Raw genomic sequence first — 19,087 nt, 5'->3', positions numbered from 1 at the left:
TCTTTGAAAACATGTTTAAAAAATGACACTTTACCATAATCTGGTTGAATTTTATTTGGTTATTTAAAAAATGTGTATGTGCTTGTCCCTCTCACTTTAAGTTCTTACTATATCCAGAGAAAGCAAGAAATATCCAACGTTGCTAAGGCTACCTGTTGCCACTGTGATGCACGGAGACTCAGCCATTGGAGCCATACTTGTGACTACAACAGTTGCTCTCATCAAATTGCTCAGAAAGCAATCAATGCCTAATGTTGTAACTATGACATTAGTTAAGCCATGATCTAGTTCCTTCAGCCATGTGGATCTACAGAGTTGGGTTTGGAAAATACAGAGGCCTGTGACATGCTTACCTGTGGTTCTTGAGGGCAGCATGCTGCCTTTTAAAAGCTGCTGTGGATCAGATGTTGTGGAAATTTTCCAGCCTGCCTGGTGCCTCACACATTCATCCTATTTCATGGGGCTGAGTTCATTTCACAGGCAGGGAAGAGAATGAACAGTTAAACTTCTATGCCTCTTATGTATTAATGTGCTTGGTTCAGAAGCAAAATTCTGTCAGAGGTACAATTAAATTGGAGCATTTTGGGGTTTTCTGGAGTATACCTTAAAACAACTGTTTGATATTCTGTTGTACCCTATTTAGATAAGTGGGAAGGATTACACCAAAAGGTCATCACAAGTGAGAAATGGACCTTTGCTTATTTCCAAATCATTGCAATTTGATCGAATATTAATCTCGGTAGGTATATAGGGGAGAAGGGAGAGACAGGCAACATTTTTAAACTGCCCTTTTAAACTTAACCAGTTTCAGACAGTATTGGACTAAAAACCAAAAGGACACATTTATTGCATCTCTTAGTTGTAAGGTTATTTTTTTCCAGACTGTTCTTTCTGAATCTCATGCAGAATTCATAACCACCACTGATCTGTTCTGATCTGTTTTATACCTTTGTTTCAGTTCAAAAAATTATTCCCCATTTTAAAGATTCTTTGGGGTTCTGGGAGGTTGATGTGGCCTGGAAAGATTCTATTTCCTGGGTCCTGGGAAGTTGATGTGGCCCTGGATAAAAGTCTCTAAATAACATTTCCAACAAGTTTCAAGAAAACTTCACACTTCACTGAATGTTCTCATCTGTAACATCAAGGGATGATGAGTTACGTTCTGACTCTTCACTCTTATTTCTGCTTTTTAATGGGTCTTTAATGTCTTTCTCAGCACTGCCCTCCTCCCCTCTGCACTGTGGGGCAGCTGATCCTGCCCTCGCTCTGTTAGTATTTATATGATGACAGTATGACACAGAATTGTGCCTAAGACCTTGAAATCTTCATTTTTCAACGGCTTATTTTGCTGTGATGGAGCTCAATCACCTCTTACTACTTTTGCACTTTGAAAGAATATTTAAAAACATCTTTGAAAGAGGCATAAGAATGATGTGAAAAGCCATTCTAAGTGACTTTATTTCTAAATTTCGATTATTTCTTGTTTCTCAGAGGTTGGGAAGGAGAAATAAAGAGAACTGAAGAAACTCTTACCCAGATGCATGATTGACCACTCCTGGAAATGAAAACGCCTACCCATGGAAGCCAGGGTGATCCAGGTAAGATTACGTGTTGAACAGAATCCAAAATCTTAATGAAGTCTGGCTGTATTAGATCTTCTGCTTCTCTTGACTTCTTGGGGCACTTAGAGCAAGAATTAGATAAAACTAGTCTCTCTCCACACTCTATTTCCTTTCTCTGTTCTCCTCTTCCCCACTTCCCACTCTTCAAATAACAAAGGTCCAAATCTAAGCCAGTGTATATTTTCCCATCCAAAACTCTCTAGGGAAACATGATGGTGCGTCCTGATGCCTCCCAGGTCCATTGGACAACTACAGACAGAGGACAGCTGAGGTCTGGCAGTGGTCACTCTGCTTGGTCTGGGGGAGTGAACCAAAAGGCAAGTTCCCAGCTGACTTTATCTTTGTCACACCATATCAAAGTAGGGAAGGAAGTGTCTGGAGATGCTCCAGATGACCTCCAAGTTAGATCTAGTTTTTGTTTTGTTTTGCTTTGCTTTGAAGCCAGCCAGTGAACAGGGACAAAAAAGTATACTCTGGGTGAATTGTTGCATGCTTGGTAGAGTGAAGAAGGATCAAAATAATGTTAACATTAAACTGGGAGAACAGAAATCTGGATTCTAATCTTAAGTCTGATTTTCTCACCTATAAAATGAGAGAGTAGAACAAGATGATCTCCAGAAGGGATTGATCATGTATTGGAAGGGATTGTATACAAAACTGTGTGTGTCTGTGGTTACACTGAGAATCAAACTGTTAAGAATCATTAAGCTGTTTCTAAACTTTGAAGTTCAACTGTGTCATTTTTTTTTTTAATTGAAGTCTCTTCATTTGGCTCTTGAGAATACTGTAATCATAAGTTTTCAAAGTTATGAGTAATGAGAATAAGTGCTTTCAGCACTAATCAATTCACACATTTAAAAATCAATCTAGGCATTGATTATTAAGAAGTGTAATCACAAAAATAATCTGCTATAATTTTTATAGATTTCGAAGTTTTAGATTTTAAAAAATGGGGCTTATCATTAAAGCAATTGACTAATAATTTTACAGTCTCAAGTTTGCGTGTGCATGCAAACCTAGATGAGAAATACTTTGTGCCTCAAAAAATAACAAAATGACCATAAAATATTTTCTTCCAAGTTTGAAGTGGTCAGTTATAGGTAACACATTCTTTTTTTTTTTTTTTTTTTTTGATATAGTCTCACTTTGTTGTCCTTGGTAGAGTGCTGTAGCATCACAGCTCACAGCAATCTCAAACTCTTGGGCTCAAGTGATCCTCCTACCTTAGCCTCCTGAGTAGCTGTGACTACAGGCACTCATCACAATGCCGGGCTATTTTTAGAGATGAGGTCTTGTTCTGGTTCAGGATGGTCTTGAACTCGTGACATCAGGCAATTCACCCCCCTCAGCCTCCCAGAGTGCTAGGATTATAGGCATGAGTCACGACGTCCAGCCAGGTAATAGATTCTTAAGGAAATCTGATATGGTCTTGAAGAATAAATTGCTTTGAAATTGTAAGTAACACAAAAAGCTTACTTCTCTTTGGAAAATAATTCACAAGTGACCTTCTAAATCAAGAACTGGTGATTTATATTCTGGTCAGGATTTTGGAGTCTGGGCAATGCCATTCATTACCTAATGGAACTATGAGAACATTTTCAAATTTATTCTTATTTCTCTGGCCTTTAGTTTCTTTTTTGCACCTGAAAAATAAAGATAGTATAGTGAGTGTCCTCGAAGATTCTTCTCTCTTCAATTATATGTGGCCATACTTGGGACTTTAAAGGCCCTACTCTCTCAATACAAGAACTCTGAAGCTTAATGTACATACGTGGAACTTTCCTATTAGCCACTTGGTGGTTCTTTTGTTGATTAAGAAAAAGGTTTTCTTTTTTTGTCCTCAGTTTTTTAAAATCTAAACACATTAGTAAATAAGAGCTATTTCTTAAAAGCACTTTTTCCTTTTCTTTATAAGTGATAGAATTTTCACAATGTATATTTAATTTTTCTATAATTTTAAAAAAGTAAATTTCATTAGGGCTATGAAAAAATTCTTGGATTTATCCCAATTGTGTAGAAACCACCATCACAGCTGGCTGAAAAGTAAAAGTTTGGTACATTGACTTGGCCTGGTTCCCAGGCATTCAGCAGTGTCTGAGAATATAGGCAATCACTGTGAGAAAGTTGATTCTCCTTCAAAGGCACCACCACATTCATAACTTAGAATGGAACATCTCTGAGATGTTGTCAGTTGCAGTCTTTCCAAGTTGCTTGGTTGCATGACCTATTCTTTATCTTTAAAAAAATTCTTTCAGGTGTCCTTACTGTTTTGTGCAGATGTAGTCAATTTTGTTTAGATACCTTAACATTGAGTTGTGTGATATGCTTTGAAGAGGAATGCTTTAAGAGGAATAAAGCAAGCAGAGCACTTTTCATAAGGACCACCACTTAGACTATCCACTACACTAACTGTAGGGATTCTGTACACTATCCACTGCTGAATGCTAACCACATAAAAGATGGCACCAAGGCTGGCGCCTGTAGCTCAGTGGTTAAGATGCTGGCCACATGCATGGAGCTGGTGGGTTCCAACCCAGCCTGGGCCTGCTAAACAAACAAAAAAATAGCCGGGCATTGTGGCAGGTGCCTATAGTCCCAGCTACTAGGGAGGCTGAGGCAAGAGAATCGCTTGAGCCTAAGAGTTTGAGGTTGCTGTGACCTATGACACCATGGCACTCTAGGTACTCTACCAAGGGCGACAAAGTGAGACTCTGCCTTAATTAAAAAAAAAAAAAGGATGGCACCAGCATGCAGGAGACAGTGTAGAGGTGAAGAGATTATACCTGTCCCCACTTTAGTACTTTATAATTTAGAGTCACAAAATACCATCAAAGATAACCTCTTAGAAAGTATCTAACAATGTCTCCTATCCAAATCTGTCACCACCTAGTTTTATAGATGGGAAAGAGAGCTAATGGCAGATAACAGATTTTTTAAAAGTCGTATCATTTTAAGTGATTACAAATTCCAGACTTTTCTGAATCTGGTCCAGTGTTCTCACGACACTTCATGATTTATGTATATAATCTCTGGAGAATGAAACTACCTAAAATTGTTCTTTTTACATTCTTTGCTAGATTCTGTTATTATCTGCCTAAATTGCTTCTTATGCCTAAATTACTTTTGAAAACTATCCATGGAAAATCAATGTTAAAAGTGGCAGACTGTTAATGTTATAAAGCAGCAGCCTTCATAGTGCTCTTGCTACTAATCAAAGTCCTAACTGCAGGTTGCTAAGTTGCTTCAGCTAGAGATTAAAATAAATATTTTGCTAATATTCAAGCAGATGGAAAATACTTGCATTTTTTACCAATATAAATATTTAAAATGTGTTATATTTTAGGTCGTTAAGGACGATTTGTTGAATACTCTAGAGTTATGGTGTTTGGCTTGTCCTTCTCTTTTAAAAAGTCTGTCATAACTCTAAGCCCTCACAATTGCTGATTCTCATTCAATGTTACAGTACAGATTTTAGGAACTGTTTCTAATGGCAACATAACTTTTGAGACAGGCAGCATCCCTTTTTAACTATTAAAAAAGGGTCCATTTTGGTGCCAAATTACAGAAAGGTGCAGTTTTAGGAACAGACTAGAAATTGAATACACCAAGGTAGCTGCTTCGAAAAATGAACAGTATATAATCTAGTATCTTTAATTTTATGTACATGAATATAATGTATGCCAACTTTGTACACGAGATACATATAGTATTTAAACATTTTACTCAACAAATTAGAATTTACAATAGCAATATAACTGACTAAAGGGCTGTCCACTTAATAATACTTAGATTAGATCTGTACTTTAACAGGAAAAGAATTTAATAGTTTACAATCATAAAAACACTGACATTTAAAACAAGACTTTATAAAATAATTTATATATATTCTAGCATCTACAGAGAGGAACGATTTGCATTTGTGGATGTGTGCAATGAATGGCATTATTTTAAATTTTTAGGTAATAAAATAATTTAGAAGCAGTTCATGCAAGTGGTCAAAGCAAGGGATGGAAGTTCCTTCAAGAAGTCCTCTTTGACATCAACTGGCATCAGACGCACACTAGGTGCCATGGGGCACGCTAGAACGAGTTCCCTCCAACAGTCACGTCTATGAACATCAATGTACACATGCTGATATCCCTCCTTCCAGAGAACAAGCACAGGTCACAACTTCTCTCAGCTGTGGGAGTAGTCAGCTTATACTTAAAGTGATTTAATGTCCCTCCTGGAGTTCTACGTAATATATCTCTATAATTAGGTGACTAACAGAACTTCCTGGTTTTCACAACCTTACTCTGATACTTCACAGAGTGTCCCCCATGTCCTATGACATAAACATCCAGCAGGTAAGATTTGCCAGGCTGAAGACCTTTAATTGTTTCTGTGGTCACTGCTTTCTGTAGGTTTTGACTGTGGAAATATTTACAGAGGACCTTTTCTGATTTCTTCCTTGTGTCGGGCCCTAGGCATTGGTTTTGCTCTCTTTTCTTCTGGTCTTCATTGTAATTATCATCCACTTCTTTTTTGTAGATGCAAAACTTATTTCTTTCCTGTGTGCCTAGCCAAGCCACAGTGGCTGAAGAACAGGTACGGAGCTTGTCGAAGGCTTTAATTCTTGTGTCTTCAGGAAGAGAGGGAAATGACTGCTTGCTGGGCCTTGTGGTAGCTAGAATTTTCAACATAGATGCTCCTTTCTTGTTTCCCTTCAGTCGAATGAGATATTTTGCTTTAGGTTTTCCTCGAAGCTGAAACTGACGAATACCTTCCACATTCTGAGACAGAATAAGCTTCCCGTCTCTTCTTACTTGGATTTGGACAGTGTCCAGACAAGAGTGAATAAAGACGGTGACTTTTTGGTGAGAGGAGACTGGAGCAAACCGTAGAAACTTTGCTCCCTTCCTTTTAACAAATACATCTGAAACTTTCCCATCTTTCAGGTCGACAGTCTTCTGTTTAGCTTCTTCCTTGGTCCTGGCAAAGGTACCTACATAAGCAGTGCTCATGTTGCTGTTGCTGTTGACTACAAAGACGTCAAAGTAGTACTGGGTGTCAGGCTTCAGGTCAGAGACAGTGAAGATGTTCTTGTTTCCTATGCAGATTTTCTGAATGTCAACCTTGGGCCTAGAGTAGATATGACGCCCTATTTTTGGAGAAGGCTTTGCTAGGAAGCCGCGTTCTTTACCTGAATTATCTGAAGGAAATCCAAAGTGGGCAAAGTCAAAGGGGCTGAAGTCCAGACCAGGTTTGGGTGCCATCATAAAGGCGTCATCTGCACTCAATTTTGCTTCCACTGCACAGAGACTCTTGAAATTGTGCTCTTTGTTGATGACCACACAGTATTGAATGGGTTGTTTAAGCAAAGAGGCTGTGGGGCTCGGTTTCCAGGCCAAGGTGACTGTGGTACGTCCCAGGGAGGTAACATCTACTCGTGGGTCATATGGTAATTCAGGGTAGGGCTGATCAGACTCTGGAGTTGTGGTGGCATAGACTTTGAAATGTGTGTCTTTCTCTGTTGAAAGGAGCTCTAGCTGATATAAGCCAGATGGGGAGCTAGAAGATATAAAATACTCAACATCATTGCCTTTGTAGGAGAACAACTCTGTGCCTTTCTCATGGATGATCTGCTGCTTCTGCTGCTCAAGAGGTTCTGGCTCACCTAGAAGATACAAGAGAAATACAGGCTACACGTCAGGGCACACACTGTGGCTTGCCAACCTGAAGTTCTGTTTGGAGTTTATCTTATTATTTGCCATTATAAAAAGAATATATGTTCACAATAGAAAAATTAGGAAATAGAGAAAAATAACAAGATAAAAAAATCATCCATTAATTCCTTATTCAGAGGTAGTCATTTATTAATACTTTGGTTTATCTCCATCCAGTCTTTCCCTTGAGACCAGTGGTTCTCAGCCTGTGGGTCGTGACCCCTTTGTAACAATGAAAATACATCACGGCATTAGGTTGAGCACCACTGCTTTAGACATTTATGTGAAATTGGTACTATTTCTCCTCGTTTTTCTCTGTAATTTAGTAACATTTATTCTCATGCATACATATACCTAGACAAACCTCCACTGTTTGAATCTATTTTTCTCCTTTAATATTATATTGTAAAAAACAATCCTGTTGGTCAATTTTTGATCATTATAAATAATGCTCTTATATATGTGTAAGGATTTCCCCAGAATCCAATTAGTGGAATTTTTAGGTAAAAGACTTGAAACTTTGGCAGGGCATGGTGGCTCATGTCTGTAATCGAAGCACTCTGGCAGGCAGAAGTGGGTAGATTGCTTGAGCTCAGGAGTTTGAGACCAGCCTGAGCAAAATTGAGACCTGTCTCTACTTGAAATAGAAAACTAGCTGGGCCTGGTAGTAGTGTACACCTATAGGCCCAGCTACTTGGGAGGCTGAGGCAAGAAGCTTTCTATGATGCCATGGCACTCTACCCAGGTTGAAAGAGTGAGACTCTGTTTCAAAAAAATAAAAAGACTACATACTTTTTAAAGATTGTTCATCTCGTCAATCTGCTTACCAAAAGGATTCTATCAGTCTATGTTGTGATAGGCATCATTTTACTACGTTCATTACTATTAGGAGGACTAGAATATCTGATTAAAATATGGACTACAAAGCACAGTAAGAGGCCTATGTTCAACCTCTAGAATAATGCCCAGGAATAATATAGGGAAAGCACTGAGGACAAATCAAGTTTTTCCATCTTTCTTACTATTAATATCAGATATCACACAGATATCAGTGTGTAGGTAAGTTTCCAAGATCAGGGGAAGTATGGGGTAGCCAGTATGTAAAACAAACTTTTTACAGATCAAAAGTGAGGTGTGTAGAATTTGAGATTCCCAAACCATGGGATGGACACAGTCATCACACAGCCATGTTAATCTCTGGGGTCATTTTCTATATCTCAGTCTCATTTTCTGAATTAGGATGCTCACTCTTGCTTGCAAGTACCCTAGCTGGCTAGCATCCTTGGCAGGGCCCCTTTCTTACATAGCCAGCCTTCACCTTTAAGTGATGATGCCCTTAAAGGGAGCAGCACCACGCCGGGCCCCATGTGACTCTTCTCATTTACCTTGTATCTTGGGGTTTTTGCTCTCTATCATCTGCATCTCCTTCAGTGCTTCACCCTCTCTGCCACTGACTCTCTTTTCTTCTTAGCCTTTAACTGTCACTAAATGCTTCTTTGCTGCTCTGTTTCTACCCCTTATTTTGCCCCTGGAGTTAGGGTGGCATATACTTTGAAATGTGTATCTTTTCTCTGTCTAGAGATCTGAGGTTCTTAACCTTGGCTACAGGTTGGAATCACGTAGTGGGGGGGGGCATAATCCCGGTGTTCAGACCACACTTGGGGCAATTAAATCAGTACCACTAAGGACAAGATATAGGCATCAGCAATTTTTAAAGCCCTATACGTTATCTGAACATTCAGGCAAGACTGTAAACCAAAGTCACAGAGCCTACTCCAACCTCTCCCCTTCCCCTTAATCCTCAGTCCCCTACCTGTCTCTTCTAACCTTTTATTTTTAAGATCAATGTCATCTGATGCTCTCTCTCCATTACCTCCTTACATTATCTCTGCCTTAGAATTCTGGTTTCACCTGTGCACCTATGCTGTTTATCTCTTATTAACAGAAGGTTGTATGTTTGTTTCATCAGCCGTTAAAGCATCCATCCAGGGGTCTGGGACCAGATCTGTGGTGCTGTGTACCTGAGCCTTCCCCACTCGTCTCCTCTGGCAGCTCCTGGAGGCTCAGCTTCCATTCCAAAGGCGCATCACAGGGAGTCACCGTGACTGATAATGGGGTATTGTCTTCTTCAACCACAAAGAAATACCTGTAGGAAAGTGAACCCAATTCAGACCATGATACTTTTTTCTAACATTTATACAATCAAGACAGTGGAAAATAATTTGGTATTCACTTTTATAAAACTTCCATAAAATTTCATTTTATTTTTTTTTAAACAGAGCCTAATATTTACTGTTTGGCACAAAACATGATACTTATGGCATTAACTATGCAAGTCCCAACAGCCTCAAGGTTCCGCAGCCAGATTTATTTTCAATAAATACAATGTGAAATAATGAAAGACACTGAACAAAAAGTATTTTGACTTAAGAGTAAAAATTAACACTTAACCCATGTCTGGGTATTATTTCACATAGCCCGTGCCATTATAAAGTAAGTCACAATCAAGGAAATTTCTAGGTTTGCTGCCTTATAGGTGTTGCGTTTTCCATAAATTTGGTGATAAATTTGTCCATTAGCCCAAGGGTACTGACATAGCTGCAACTATTTGGAAAGATCATCTGCACAGCAACCTAGTTCTAAAATGTATGTTGGTCTCTGGCAAACTAACACTGTACTCACATTTTTACATTAGTGACTTTCATTCACAGCTTTGATCTTCCATACCTTTTTCAATAGTGGTTTTTAATCACCATTTGAGAAATTAAAAAAGAAAAAACACAAAGATTATTGTGTCAGTCAGCGGAAAGACTTATTTGTCAGTCACTTCTTCATCACCAAGATTTTTTGTTGCATTAAATAAGTTAATGATGTTTAAACATTTAAAAAATTTAAGGCTGGGCGTGGTGGTTCACGTCTGTAATCCTAGCACTCTGGGAGGCTGAGGCAGGTGGATGGCTGGAGCTCAGGAATTTGAGACCAACCTGAGGGAAAGAAAAGGCCTATCTCTAAAGATAGGCGGGTGTTATGGCCAGTGCCTGGAGTCCCAGCTACTCAGGAGGCTGATGCAAGAGTATCAGCCCAAGAGCCCAAGAGTTTGAGGTGGTTGTGAGCTATGACACCATGGCATTCTACCAAGGGTGGTAACAAAGTCAGGGTCTGCTTCAAAAAAAAATTGAAAAAAATTTATTGTGATGTTTCAAAACACTGTTTAACATGAATACAAATACTGTTTATCTATAAAAAATACTATACATTCTTACTCCAGAGGACTTAACATGATTTCATGTAATTATGTTTCAACACATAACATCTGGCAAATGAGGAAACCACAATTTTCGTTTTAGAAAGCCCAGAGTTGCTGACTGATGCCACAGCAAAGAAAAGCAGGTTTCTCTTTCTGCTGGTTGAACCTCCTGGGTACCTACTGTAAGAGGTAGCTAACATCAACTCGCTCTGCAGACTGGACACCACAGCCTTCCACACGGAAGCCAGTTTCCTGCTGGCTGCTTCCCAAACTTCAGCCTCTGGAGTGAACCACGGCCTGTGCTGGGACACCTCTTTTCCACCAATACTTACTCCCCACTCACCCTGGCCCCTGACTTTAAACTCTTGTATGTTTAACCACTCCCAGCTTTGAATCATCAACCTGAACTCTTGTTTAAATTCCAGTTACAACTCTTATCCTGCTATCTTCACTTAGATCTGAAGGGAATTTCACATGTAAGATATCTAATCCAAATTTCAGATTCTTTCCCCCAAATCACCTTCTCTTATAGTCTATCCCTTCTCAGAAAACAACAATTCCAACCTTCTTGTCACGCAAGACAAACACATTCTTGACTTCCTTGTTCCCTTCCACTCCACCTACAATGACTAAGCAGACACCTTTGGCCCCACCTTTGAAATACATTCAGAATCTACCTCTGTGTTCCACTTTATCTGTTACCATCTAATCCAAGCCACCCTTATCTCTTGCCTGGGCACCGCAGTTGCCTCCTGAGTGAGCCTCCTGCTTCCAACTTGACCTCTTAGTTTATTCACTCTGTTCCAGACCAAGTGGATCTGTCAACCTAAGTCAAACACAACACACTCCCTTGCGCAAACCCTCCTAGAACTTCTTGTTTCATGCAGAGTAAGAACCTACAATATCTTACAACCAAATCTCTAAACTTGTCTCCTTCCTCTCTCTACTCAGATTGCCTCTTCCAGGCAATCTCAATGCAAATCCATTGAATGAATCAATGAATAGCTATTTCCTTATACATCCACTTTCCCTACCTCTAAACCATTTTTCACACTGCAACAAGAGTAATATCCTAGAAAAGAAATCTATTCTGTGGTTTCCAGCTCACAGCACCTTCACACCTGTGCATTTCAACTTTGGGGGAAAATTCTTAATTGTTCACATAGTCCAAACTCTCTTCAGTGGGGGCCTCTGCCTACCTCATCAGTCACTTGTCATATCACTTCCAGTTTAACTTTTTGTGGTCACACATAGGATTTCTTAAGTTTCTCCAACTCCACCCCACCTCTGAGCCTTTGGTTTCCTCTGCCTTTAGTGTACCCTTTTACCCGTCCTCATTTAAATGTCACTTCTTCAAAGATGCCTTTTCTGTCCCACTCCCACTCTGGATCAGGTGATTTTATATATTCTCAAAGTATCCAATACAGTTTTACCTTCAAGCACTTATTGCTATTTATAACTACATAACTGTATTATTATTATTTGACTTATGTCATTTTCCCCACAAGGGCCTTAGTTCATTTGCCATGCTTCTGTATTTTCCAGCACTTAGCACAGATTTCCACATGTAGCAGATACTTGATCAACATTTTTGAATGAGCAAATTACTAAATTAATAAATGTAACTCAATGCTCAGTGCCTATAGCACAGTGGTTACGGGGCCAGCCACATCCATGAGGCTGGCAGGTTTGAAACTGGCCCAGGCCAGCTAAACAACAATGACAACTGCAAAAAAAAAAAATAGCTGGGCATGTGGCAGGCACCTGTAGTCCTAGCTACTTGGGAGACTGAGGCAGGAGAGTCGCTTAAGCCCAAGAGTTTGAAGTTGCTATGAACTATGATGACACGGCACTCTACCAAGGGTGACATAGGGTGACATAGTGAGACTCTGTCTCAAAATAAATAAATAAAAATAACAACTATAACTCAAGAATCCTGACACCAGACATATTGTTCCAGCCTGAGGAGATGAATACCTAGAGTTTGTTTCTATGTGAAGATAAAGAATCTGCAAATAAAGGACTTCCCCTCTCCCCACCATTCAAAGACGAATTTGAAGATAGAAGATGGGAATGGGGCTTGGGGGGGACACATGAAGTGAAAACTTTATAAAAGTAACAACAACTTATTCATATAAAATAGCAAAGAGACAAACAGCCATCTAGCTAGGATAGCTGACTGAACTGTTTATACTATATGGTAAGTTTTATGTACCATAAGCTTTCTTAAACAGAGATGTCAGAAGGCTTAATTTTCAATTCAGTATATTTTTTGGTGAAAAGAATTTTGTTCCTCTGACTAGGTTGCATGGGAGATATTAACCACATAAACATAACTGAACCTACCTTTATTACAAAGAAATAAGTAAAACAAAATAACTTATTTGGGATGATGTAAGTAAGAGTGTTCCTTGTCTGTTTGGGGGTTTGATGTGAGCAGCACAGGTAACCAATGCAAAAGCCGTAAACAAGGAACACCTTCATCTATTACCTTCTGTTCTCATTTCAAACCATTAAGGAGTTTACTCCCCAAAGTAAGCAACTGTGTCTTAGTAACTTAAATACAGGCCATAGGTGACCAATAACAAATAAAACCATGCTTGCATTCCACAAGGGAATCATTATACATAAAGCACCAGGACTCCGTTAATGTCAAAGTCTTCACATGGAAGCACTAATGATTAGAGATAAATGATAATTTGAATGAATTTAACAATCTGATAGATGTTTATTGTCTACCAGGCACAAAGCACTTGGCAATCAGGGATGACAGGACATGATCTATGTGGTCAAGGTGAGAGAGACAGAAACGTAATGAATAACTAAGGAAACATGGCTACACATTACAAAGTCCAAGGATAAACATACCAGGAGCCATTTAGCCTTTGGAATTTATGTATAAACATAAGAATAATTAATGACTTTGTTGTCTTTTTCTACTCACTGCTGCTCAGCTTCATCTGGAGTTTCGTCTTTAGTTGGAATATCAACAATGTCTGTGCTTATCATTGCATAGTTCACCCCTAGGAACGACCTTCTTACTTGTGGCTGCAACTCCTTACTGGTGTAAGCTCACTATTCCTAGTTAAAATTAATACTTTATCTAACCGTGGATACCAAGGGCCCCAGTCACTATGTGTGAAAAAATAGGTAAGAATAAAGAATGAATAAACAAAAGAAATAAAAAGGAGAGAAAGGAAGGAGGAAGTAGTATTTTCTTATGTCTCATAATAAAAACATTTTTTGATGTAATTTTTAAGACAACTTTTAGAACTAAACCTTAGTTAATTTTTTAGAGTGGAAGCCTAAAGGAGATGAACTAGTTAAGTGATATGATTACGTAATGTGGAAGGCTGTGCTTAAAGAATACTGCAAAGGAAGCAGTGCACAAGGACATTTGGGAAATCAAAGTAATTTGTCCAGACAAATTTTGATTTGAATTGACTCACTCAGAAATTTCAAGGGACAAAGTAGTATGAAAAGCAAAATGTATTCAGTGAGAAACTCAGTTAATATTTAAGATGAACTTGAAATAGAAGGACTGTTTTGTATTCCCTTTTCTGTTTTCACAGACTGAGTCTTAGTAAGGACTGGGACAGCAAGTTCTTCCTATGTCATCCCCCTTTCATTTTGTGACATCTCTCTCGTGCATGTCATTTGGAGATTCGTGACAGGTCAGTTCCTAGTCCACTGCATTCATTCAAATAGATACTTTCACTCAGGCAGTGCTGAAATGATGCTCAAACAATAGTTCGTTTCAGTCAAAGTAGGAAAACTGATCACCTACCATCATTCAGACTGATGGGATGGGGACAGAAATGTGCCATTAAGTGGAAGAGATTAAGAATCACCTTCAATGCATTATTCTTGTTGATCAAAATAGAAAAGATGACCCAATGGTGTGATGTACTTCAATCTTTGGAAAATGGATTACTGACTGTGTCACATAGTTTTATCTTTTGGAAGGCCAATGGGTCCCAAGTTAAAAGGAGAACTTGGCTTTGAAATATAATTATCCCAAGAGTATCCAAGTGTTCTGCAAGTGTAGAGAGGAGTTTGAGCACTGCAAGATAAGTGACTATAAATGTAATTAGTTGGAGCCGGGCTCAGTGGCTCACGTCTATAATCCCAGCACTCTGGGAAGCCAAGGTGGGTGGATTGCCTAAACTTACAGGTTGGAGACCAGTCTGAGCCAGAGTGAGACCTCGTCTCTAAAAATAGCCAGGTGTTGTGGTGGGTGCCTGTAGTCCCAGCTATTTGGGAGGCTGAGACAAGAGATCACTTGAGCCCAAGAGTTTGAGGTTGCTGCGAGCTATGACGCCAAGCACTCTACAGAGTGAAACAGTCTCCAAAAAAAAAAATATATATATATATACATATATATAAAATATGTAATTAGTAAAATTTACTTTAAATATAGCATAATTTAATAATTAATATAATATAAAATAAATTTAATAATAAATAAATATAGCACATAATTTTTAAAGGTCGAAATATTTAGAAGAATATGTGAGCCCATATCTTGGAATAAAGGTTAATGGACAGTATCAATTCTCTATCACTGTTTGATTTGACTCTCTCAGGATCTGATCACAATTGTTAACTTTACCTGTGTAGAACTTAAATGTAAATGCTTGAAGAATAATATATATTCAATTAATTTCATTTCCGTTCTATAGAGTCCTTCTTAGAAATTTCCTATTGTCCTGAAAATAAGAAAATAATAATTCCAACATGTAAGAAATGTAAGGATTGCTTCCTCTACTCCAAAGATAGCAATCAACAAGACTCAAGCAGTCTCCAGTTAATGATGAAACGTTGCATTGCCATTTTTTTTCTTACTTAGAGAAAATAAGTAATGTCATTCCTAGGTTGATTTGAAATTATCTAGACTAAGCCTAAAAGGTTACTTTCTTTTCTGGAGGCATCCTTTATGAGATTTTTGATAAAGTACTACTGCGAGATTACCTTTTAAGGGTATCTCTAAAGAGATAACTGCTGATTTCAGCTCCATCTGGAATTACGGATGAATCATGAAAAAATGCCTTGTCCCGAATCTGCATCTGAAAAAGTTCCTCATCTCGGGTGGGTAACTTCTGGGTTCTGGAGCTGAGGGGTAACAGGAGCCACAGCAGACACCAGTGAAGCAGCATCATCCTGGCCAAACAGAAACCATCACATCAGTTCTGCAAGCAGACACTCAGGCAAGTTGAAACTTGCTAAAGGATTAAAAGTATTTCATTTTTGATGGAAACTTAGAGACATCTCACACATTTTGGGTACATGCACATGATCTTGAAAGCAACTCTCTCCTTCTCTTTTTCTTGAAACTATTTTATGAGGTTGAGAATGAATTCACCAGAATATCAGACATTAAAAGGATTCTGAAATGAAAGGATTCTTGGCGCATTCGTGTCCCTGGGTATTTGAAGAAAATCCTCACTTCATTAGAGCAGAACAGAAGCCTATATGAACATTATAGATAACATTATATCAATGTGTCAAAGCTTACACTAAAATGATCACTTAGGGTGAGTTCTTTCAACTGTCATAAAAGCTAAGCCAATGGTTGGTTGGAATCATTGTTGAAAAGTCAAGCTGCTAACTGCTGATACGGTTGAACTACTGTATCTAACGTAAGTCACAGAGACCCATTGAGAGCGAGAAAATTCTCCTTGAAGAGTTATTTTTACTCTTTCTTAAAATTTGACTAAGGATTGTTCATATATAATATTATGCTTATTCCAAGATCAAATTTTCATATGTCAGAGATTTTTATAGATTATAAAGTTCAACTTCCTCATAAGTTAAGCAACTCGTCCAAAATCACAAGGTGAGTTATTTCTTATAAGAGTCTCAGACCCTTCAACGGTTTTATTATACAGGGTGTCCCAGAGGTTGCCCCTAAAGTCCCTATACATAGTGAAAATAGGAAATTGTAGCCAAATGGACCTTTATTTTCAAAGTACGCATTATAAAATTTTACAAAGAGGTGGCCAACACGTAGAGAATATTTTGCAAATATTTTGTAAGATTTGGTAATGCACAGTTTATAAATAAAGGTCCATTTGGCTATAATTTCCCAATTTCCTTATGTATGATGACTTCAGGGGCAGCTTTTGGGGCACACTGCATTTTTAAATAGCGCTACAGATGAGAATAATTAACCTCTACTTAAAACACCATTGGACAGTAATTTCATCTTTCTTTGGCTGCTATCAAAATTAGATTTGGACAACTGAAAATATTTTTGAAAGGAATAACCTGTTGTTTTTCTTTTTTAATAATGAGGATTTTAGAAATAGTTTTTTTCACAGTGAGTTTGCTCAAAAAGTGTTTAACTTCTTTTTTTCCAAATATTTTTTCTGCCCTGTGTTCTGTAGTTTTCCATACAAAATATCTGCAGTGATGTAGAGTTACTATGAGCAGAGCACTATGCCAAGTTCACTAACTGCCTTGCTACTTCTAGTCCTCACAATAGGCTGGGAAGTAGGTACGAGCCTATGTAAGAACAGACCTCCATTCTGCAGGCAAAGTACACAAAATCCAGGTGGATTTGACTGAAGAGCCCCAACTTTCATCCTTTTCATTATCTCTCAAGACAGGGACTTTTACTTCCCACTGTTATTTCTTAATTGTATTTCAACTTAAAGAACATTTCACTGAGAACTAAGAAACCTAATACTTAGTTTCAGGTACTAACTAAATGTATGATCTTAGGCAATTCACTTAACCACTCCAGACCTCAGTCTCTAAAGAGTGTGGAGAGATGATCTCTGACTAAGTATTAAACTCCTCTCCACAACAAGCAGGCAATTTAGGAATTAAGAGCAGATCTCCTTAAGGTTCCTCAGACCTGCAGATAGCTGTTAAGGAGAAACCCAAGAGAAGGTGGGGATGTAAGTGGGAGCTCCTGTGAGTTTCTAAGAGTAGACGACAAAGGCTATGTTTACAGAAGGTAACTGGATAGATCAAAATCAAGCCTCTGTTAACCTATTCTAACCAAACAGGGACACAGTGGACTGAACCCATGGGACCTCCACTTACATCCCATTCCCCTCTTCTGCTTCCTCTTTGTCTAGAGCTAAAAGAAATGTAAAATCTGAGTAGTATTTGATATGCTGTCTCTGTTTAGACACACTATTTTAGCACATGAAACATTCAGGCCAGGTGTGGTGGTTCAAGCCTATAATCCTAGAAGTTTGGGGGACTGAGACAGGTGAATTGTTTGAGTTTAGGAGTTCAAGACCAGCCAGCCCAAGAGAAAGACCCCCACCTCTACTAAAAACAGAGAAACTAGACGGTATTGTGGCAGGTTCCTGTAGTTATGAGCTCATGTGGACATTCTATTTGGGAGTCTGAGGCAAGAGGATCACTTGAGCCCAAGAGGTTGAGGTTGCCGTGAGCCATGATGAGGCCATGACACTCCACCCAAGGTGACAGAGCGAGACTCTATCTCAACCCCCCCCCCAAATCAGTTTACTTCTCTTCGTAGTCCCATCCTTAATACTTGCCTCCTGAGAGCAGAAGAGGCCAGGGCAATTAAAAAAGGCTCTTTAGAAACAACTAGATTGTGGCTTTCCATACGTGTTAGGAACATAGAGCAAACATGCCATAGAAGCACGCGTGTGAGATGCCCACGCATGGCGTTTTCCTACTGCCCCACTCAAGGGTAGGCTCACCGCTTGGGGTCCCATGTGTACCCACAAAGCTGCCTCGCCAGCTGTGCCACTGTACAACTTAGTAGGACAAGTGGCCAATGTCTCAGGATCTCTGGGGTACTTAGGCTAGCCCCAGAGTCAGAGAAATAGCCAGTCATAATTGGTAGGAATTTTCCCAGCATCCTCAACAGCTTTGCGGAAGAACTCTGTCTTTATTAAATCGGCTAGTTATAAAAGATGGATTTTTATGTAACAATATTAGTGAACTTACTGTGTACAAGCTGCATGTGAAGAAACCGAGGCTTAGAAAGGTAGGGTCATATAGTAAATATCATATGATGTCAAAAATATAAGTTATTTCCTATGGGCGACTTCAAAATATGGTAAATATTCTTCTTATATAGTCTCCACTAAATTGCTATTTAGCAATTTAATATCAGTAAACATTTCAAATTATAGGACCAGATGGAGTAAGTGTTCGGAGACAATTCTTCATGGGTCTGTGTGTTTGTTTTTGCCTCTCTGGGGAGCAGAGGTACTGACTACCCTTGCTCCACATTATCTCTTCAAGGATGTTTGTATATTACTGAACAGCATTGGAAGGTAGAGCCCAGCGCTAAGATCAGGCATGATTACGACCTATTAAGAAAAGATCTGGGTCCCCGAAACTCAGAGCTTCTTTCTTGCAACAAAGCCCGGTGCATGGGCTAGTCCACTGGGCTCTCCCTGCATCATCCTGTGGGAATTTGGTGGGGAGGGGGTCAAGGAGCCAGTAAAAGAAAATGATGACACTCTGCCTACTGCTATTACTCCGAGTAATAAAGTTCTTAGACCCAGGAGTACATGCAT

The 19,087-nt window shown here is 38.9% G+C and overlaps 1 protein-coding gene across 1 annotated transcript in view; it reads right to left on the bottom strand.

The window, feature by feature from the left end:
• Positions 1–5,250: 5,250 nt before the first annotated feature.
• The window catches only part of NDNF (neuron derived neurotrophic factor), a 38,647-nt gene continuing 24,810 nt past the window's right edge, over positions 5,251–19,087 (bottom strand). The window contains exons 2-4 of the mRNA XM_003800055.3: positions 15,546–15,734; positions 9,349–9,473; positions 5,251–7,278 (exon numbers count right to left, since the gene is read on the bottom strand). Coding sequence (XP_003800103.1) covers positions 5,885–7,278; positions 9,349–9,473; positions 15,546–15,733 — 1,707 coding nt within the window. The 5' untranslated portion in view covers position 15,734 and the 3' untranslated portion in view covers positions 5,251–5,884. The remainder of the gene's footprint in view (positions 7,279–9,348; positions 9,474–15,545; positions 15,735–19,087) is intronic.

The sequence above is a fragment of the Otolemur garnettii genome, unplaced genomic scaffold, assembly GCF_000181295.1.
Source record: "Otolemur garnettii isolate 467f Iridium unplaced genomic scaffold, OtoGar3 scaffold00164, whole genome shotgun sequence".
Taxonomy (NCBI): domain Eukaryota; kingdom Metazoa; phylum Chordata; class Mammalia; order Primates; family Galagidae; genus Otolemur; species Otolemur garnettii.
This window is presented reverse-complemented; position numbering and strand designations above follow the sequence as displayed.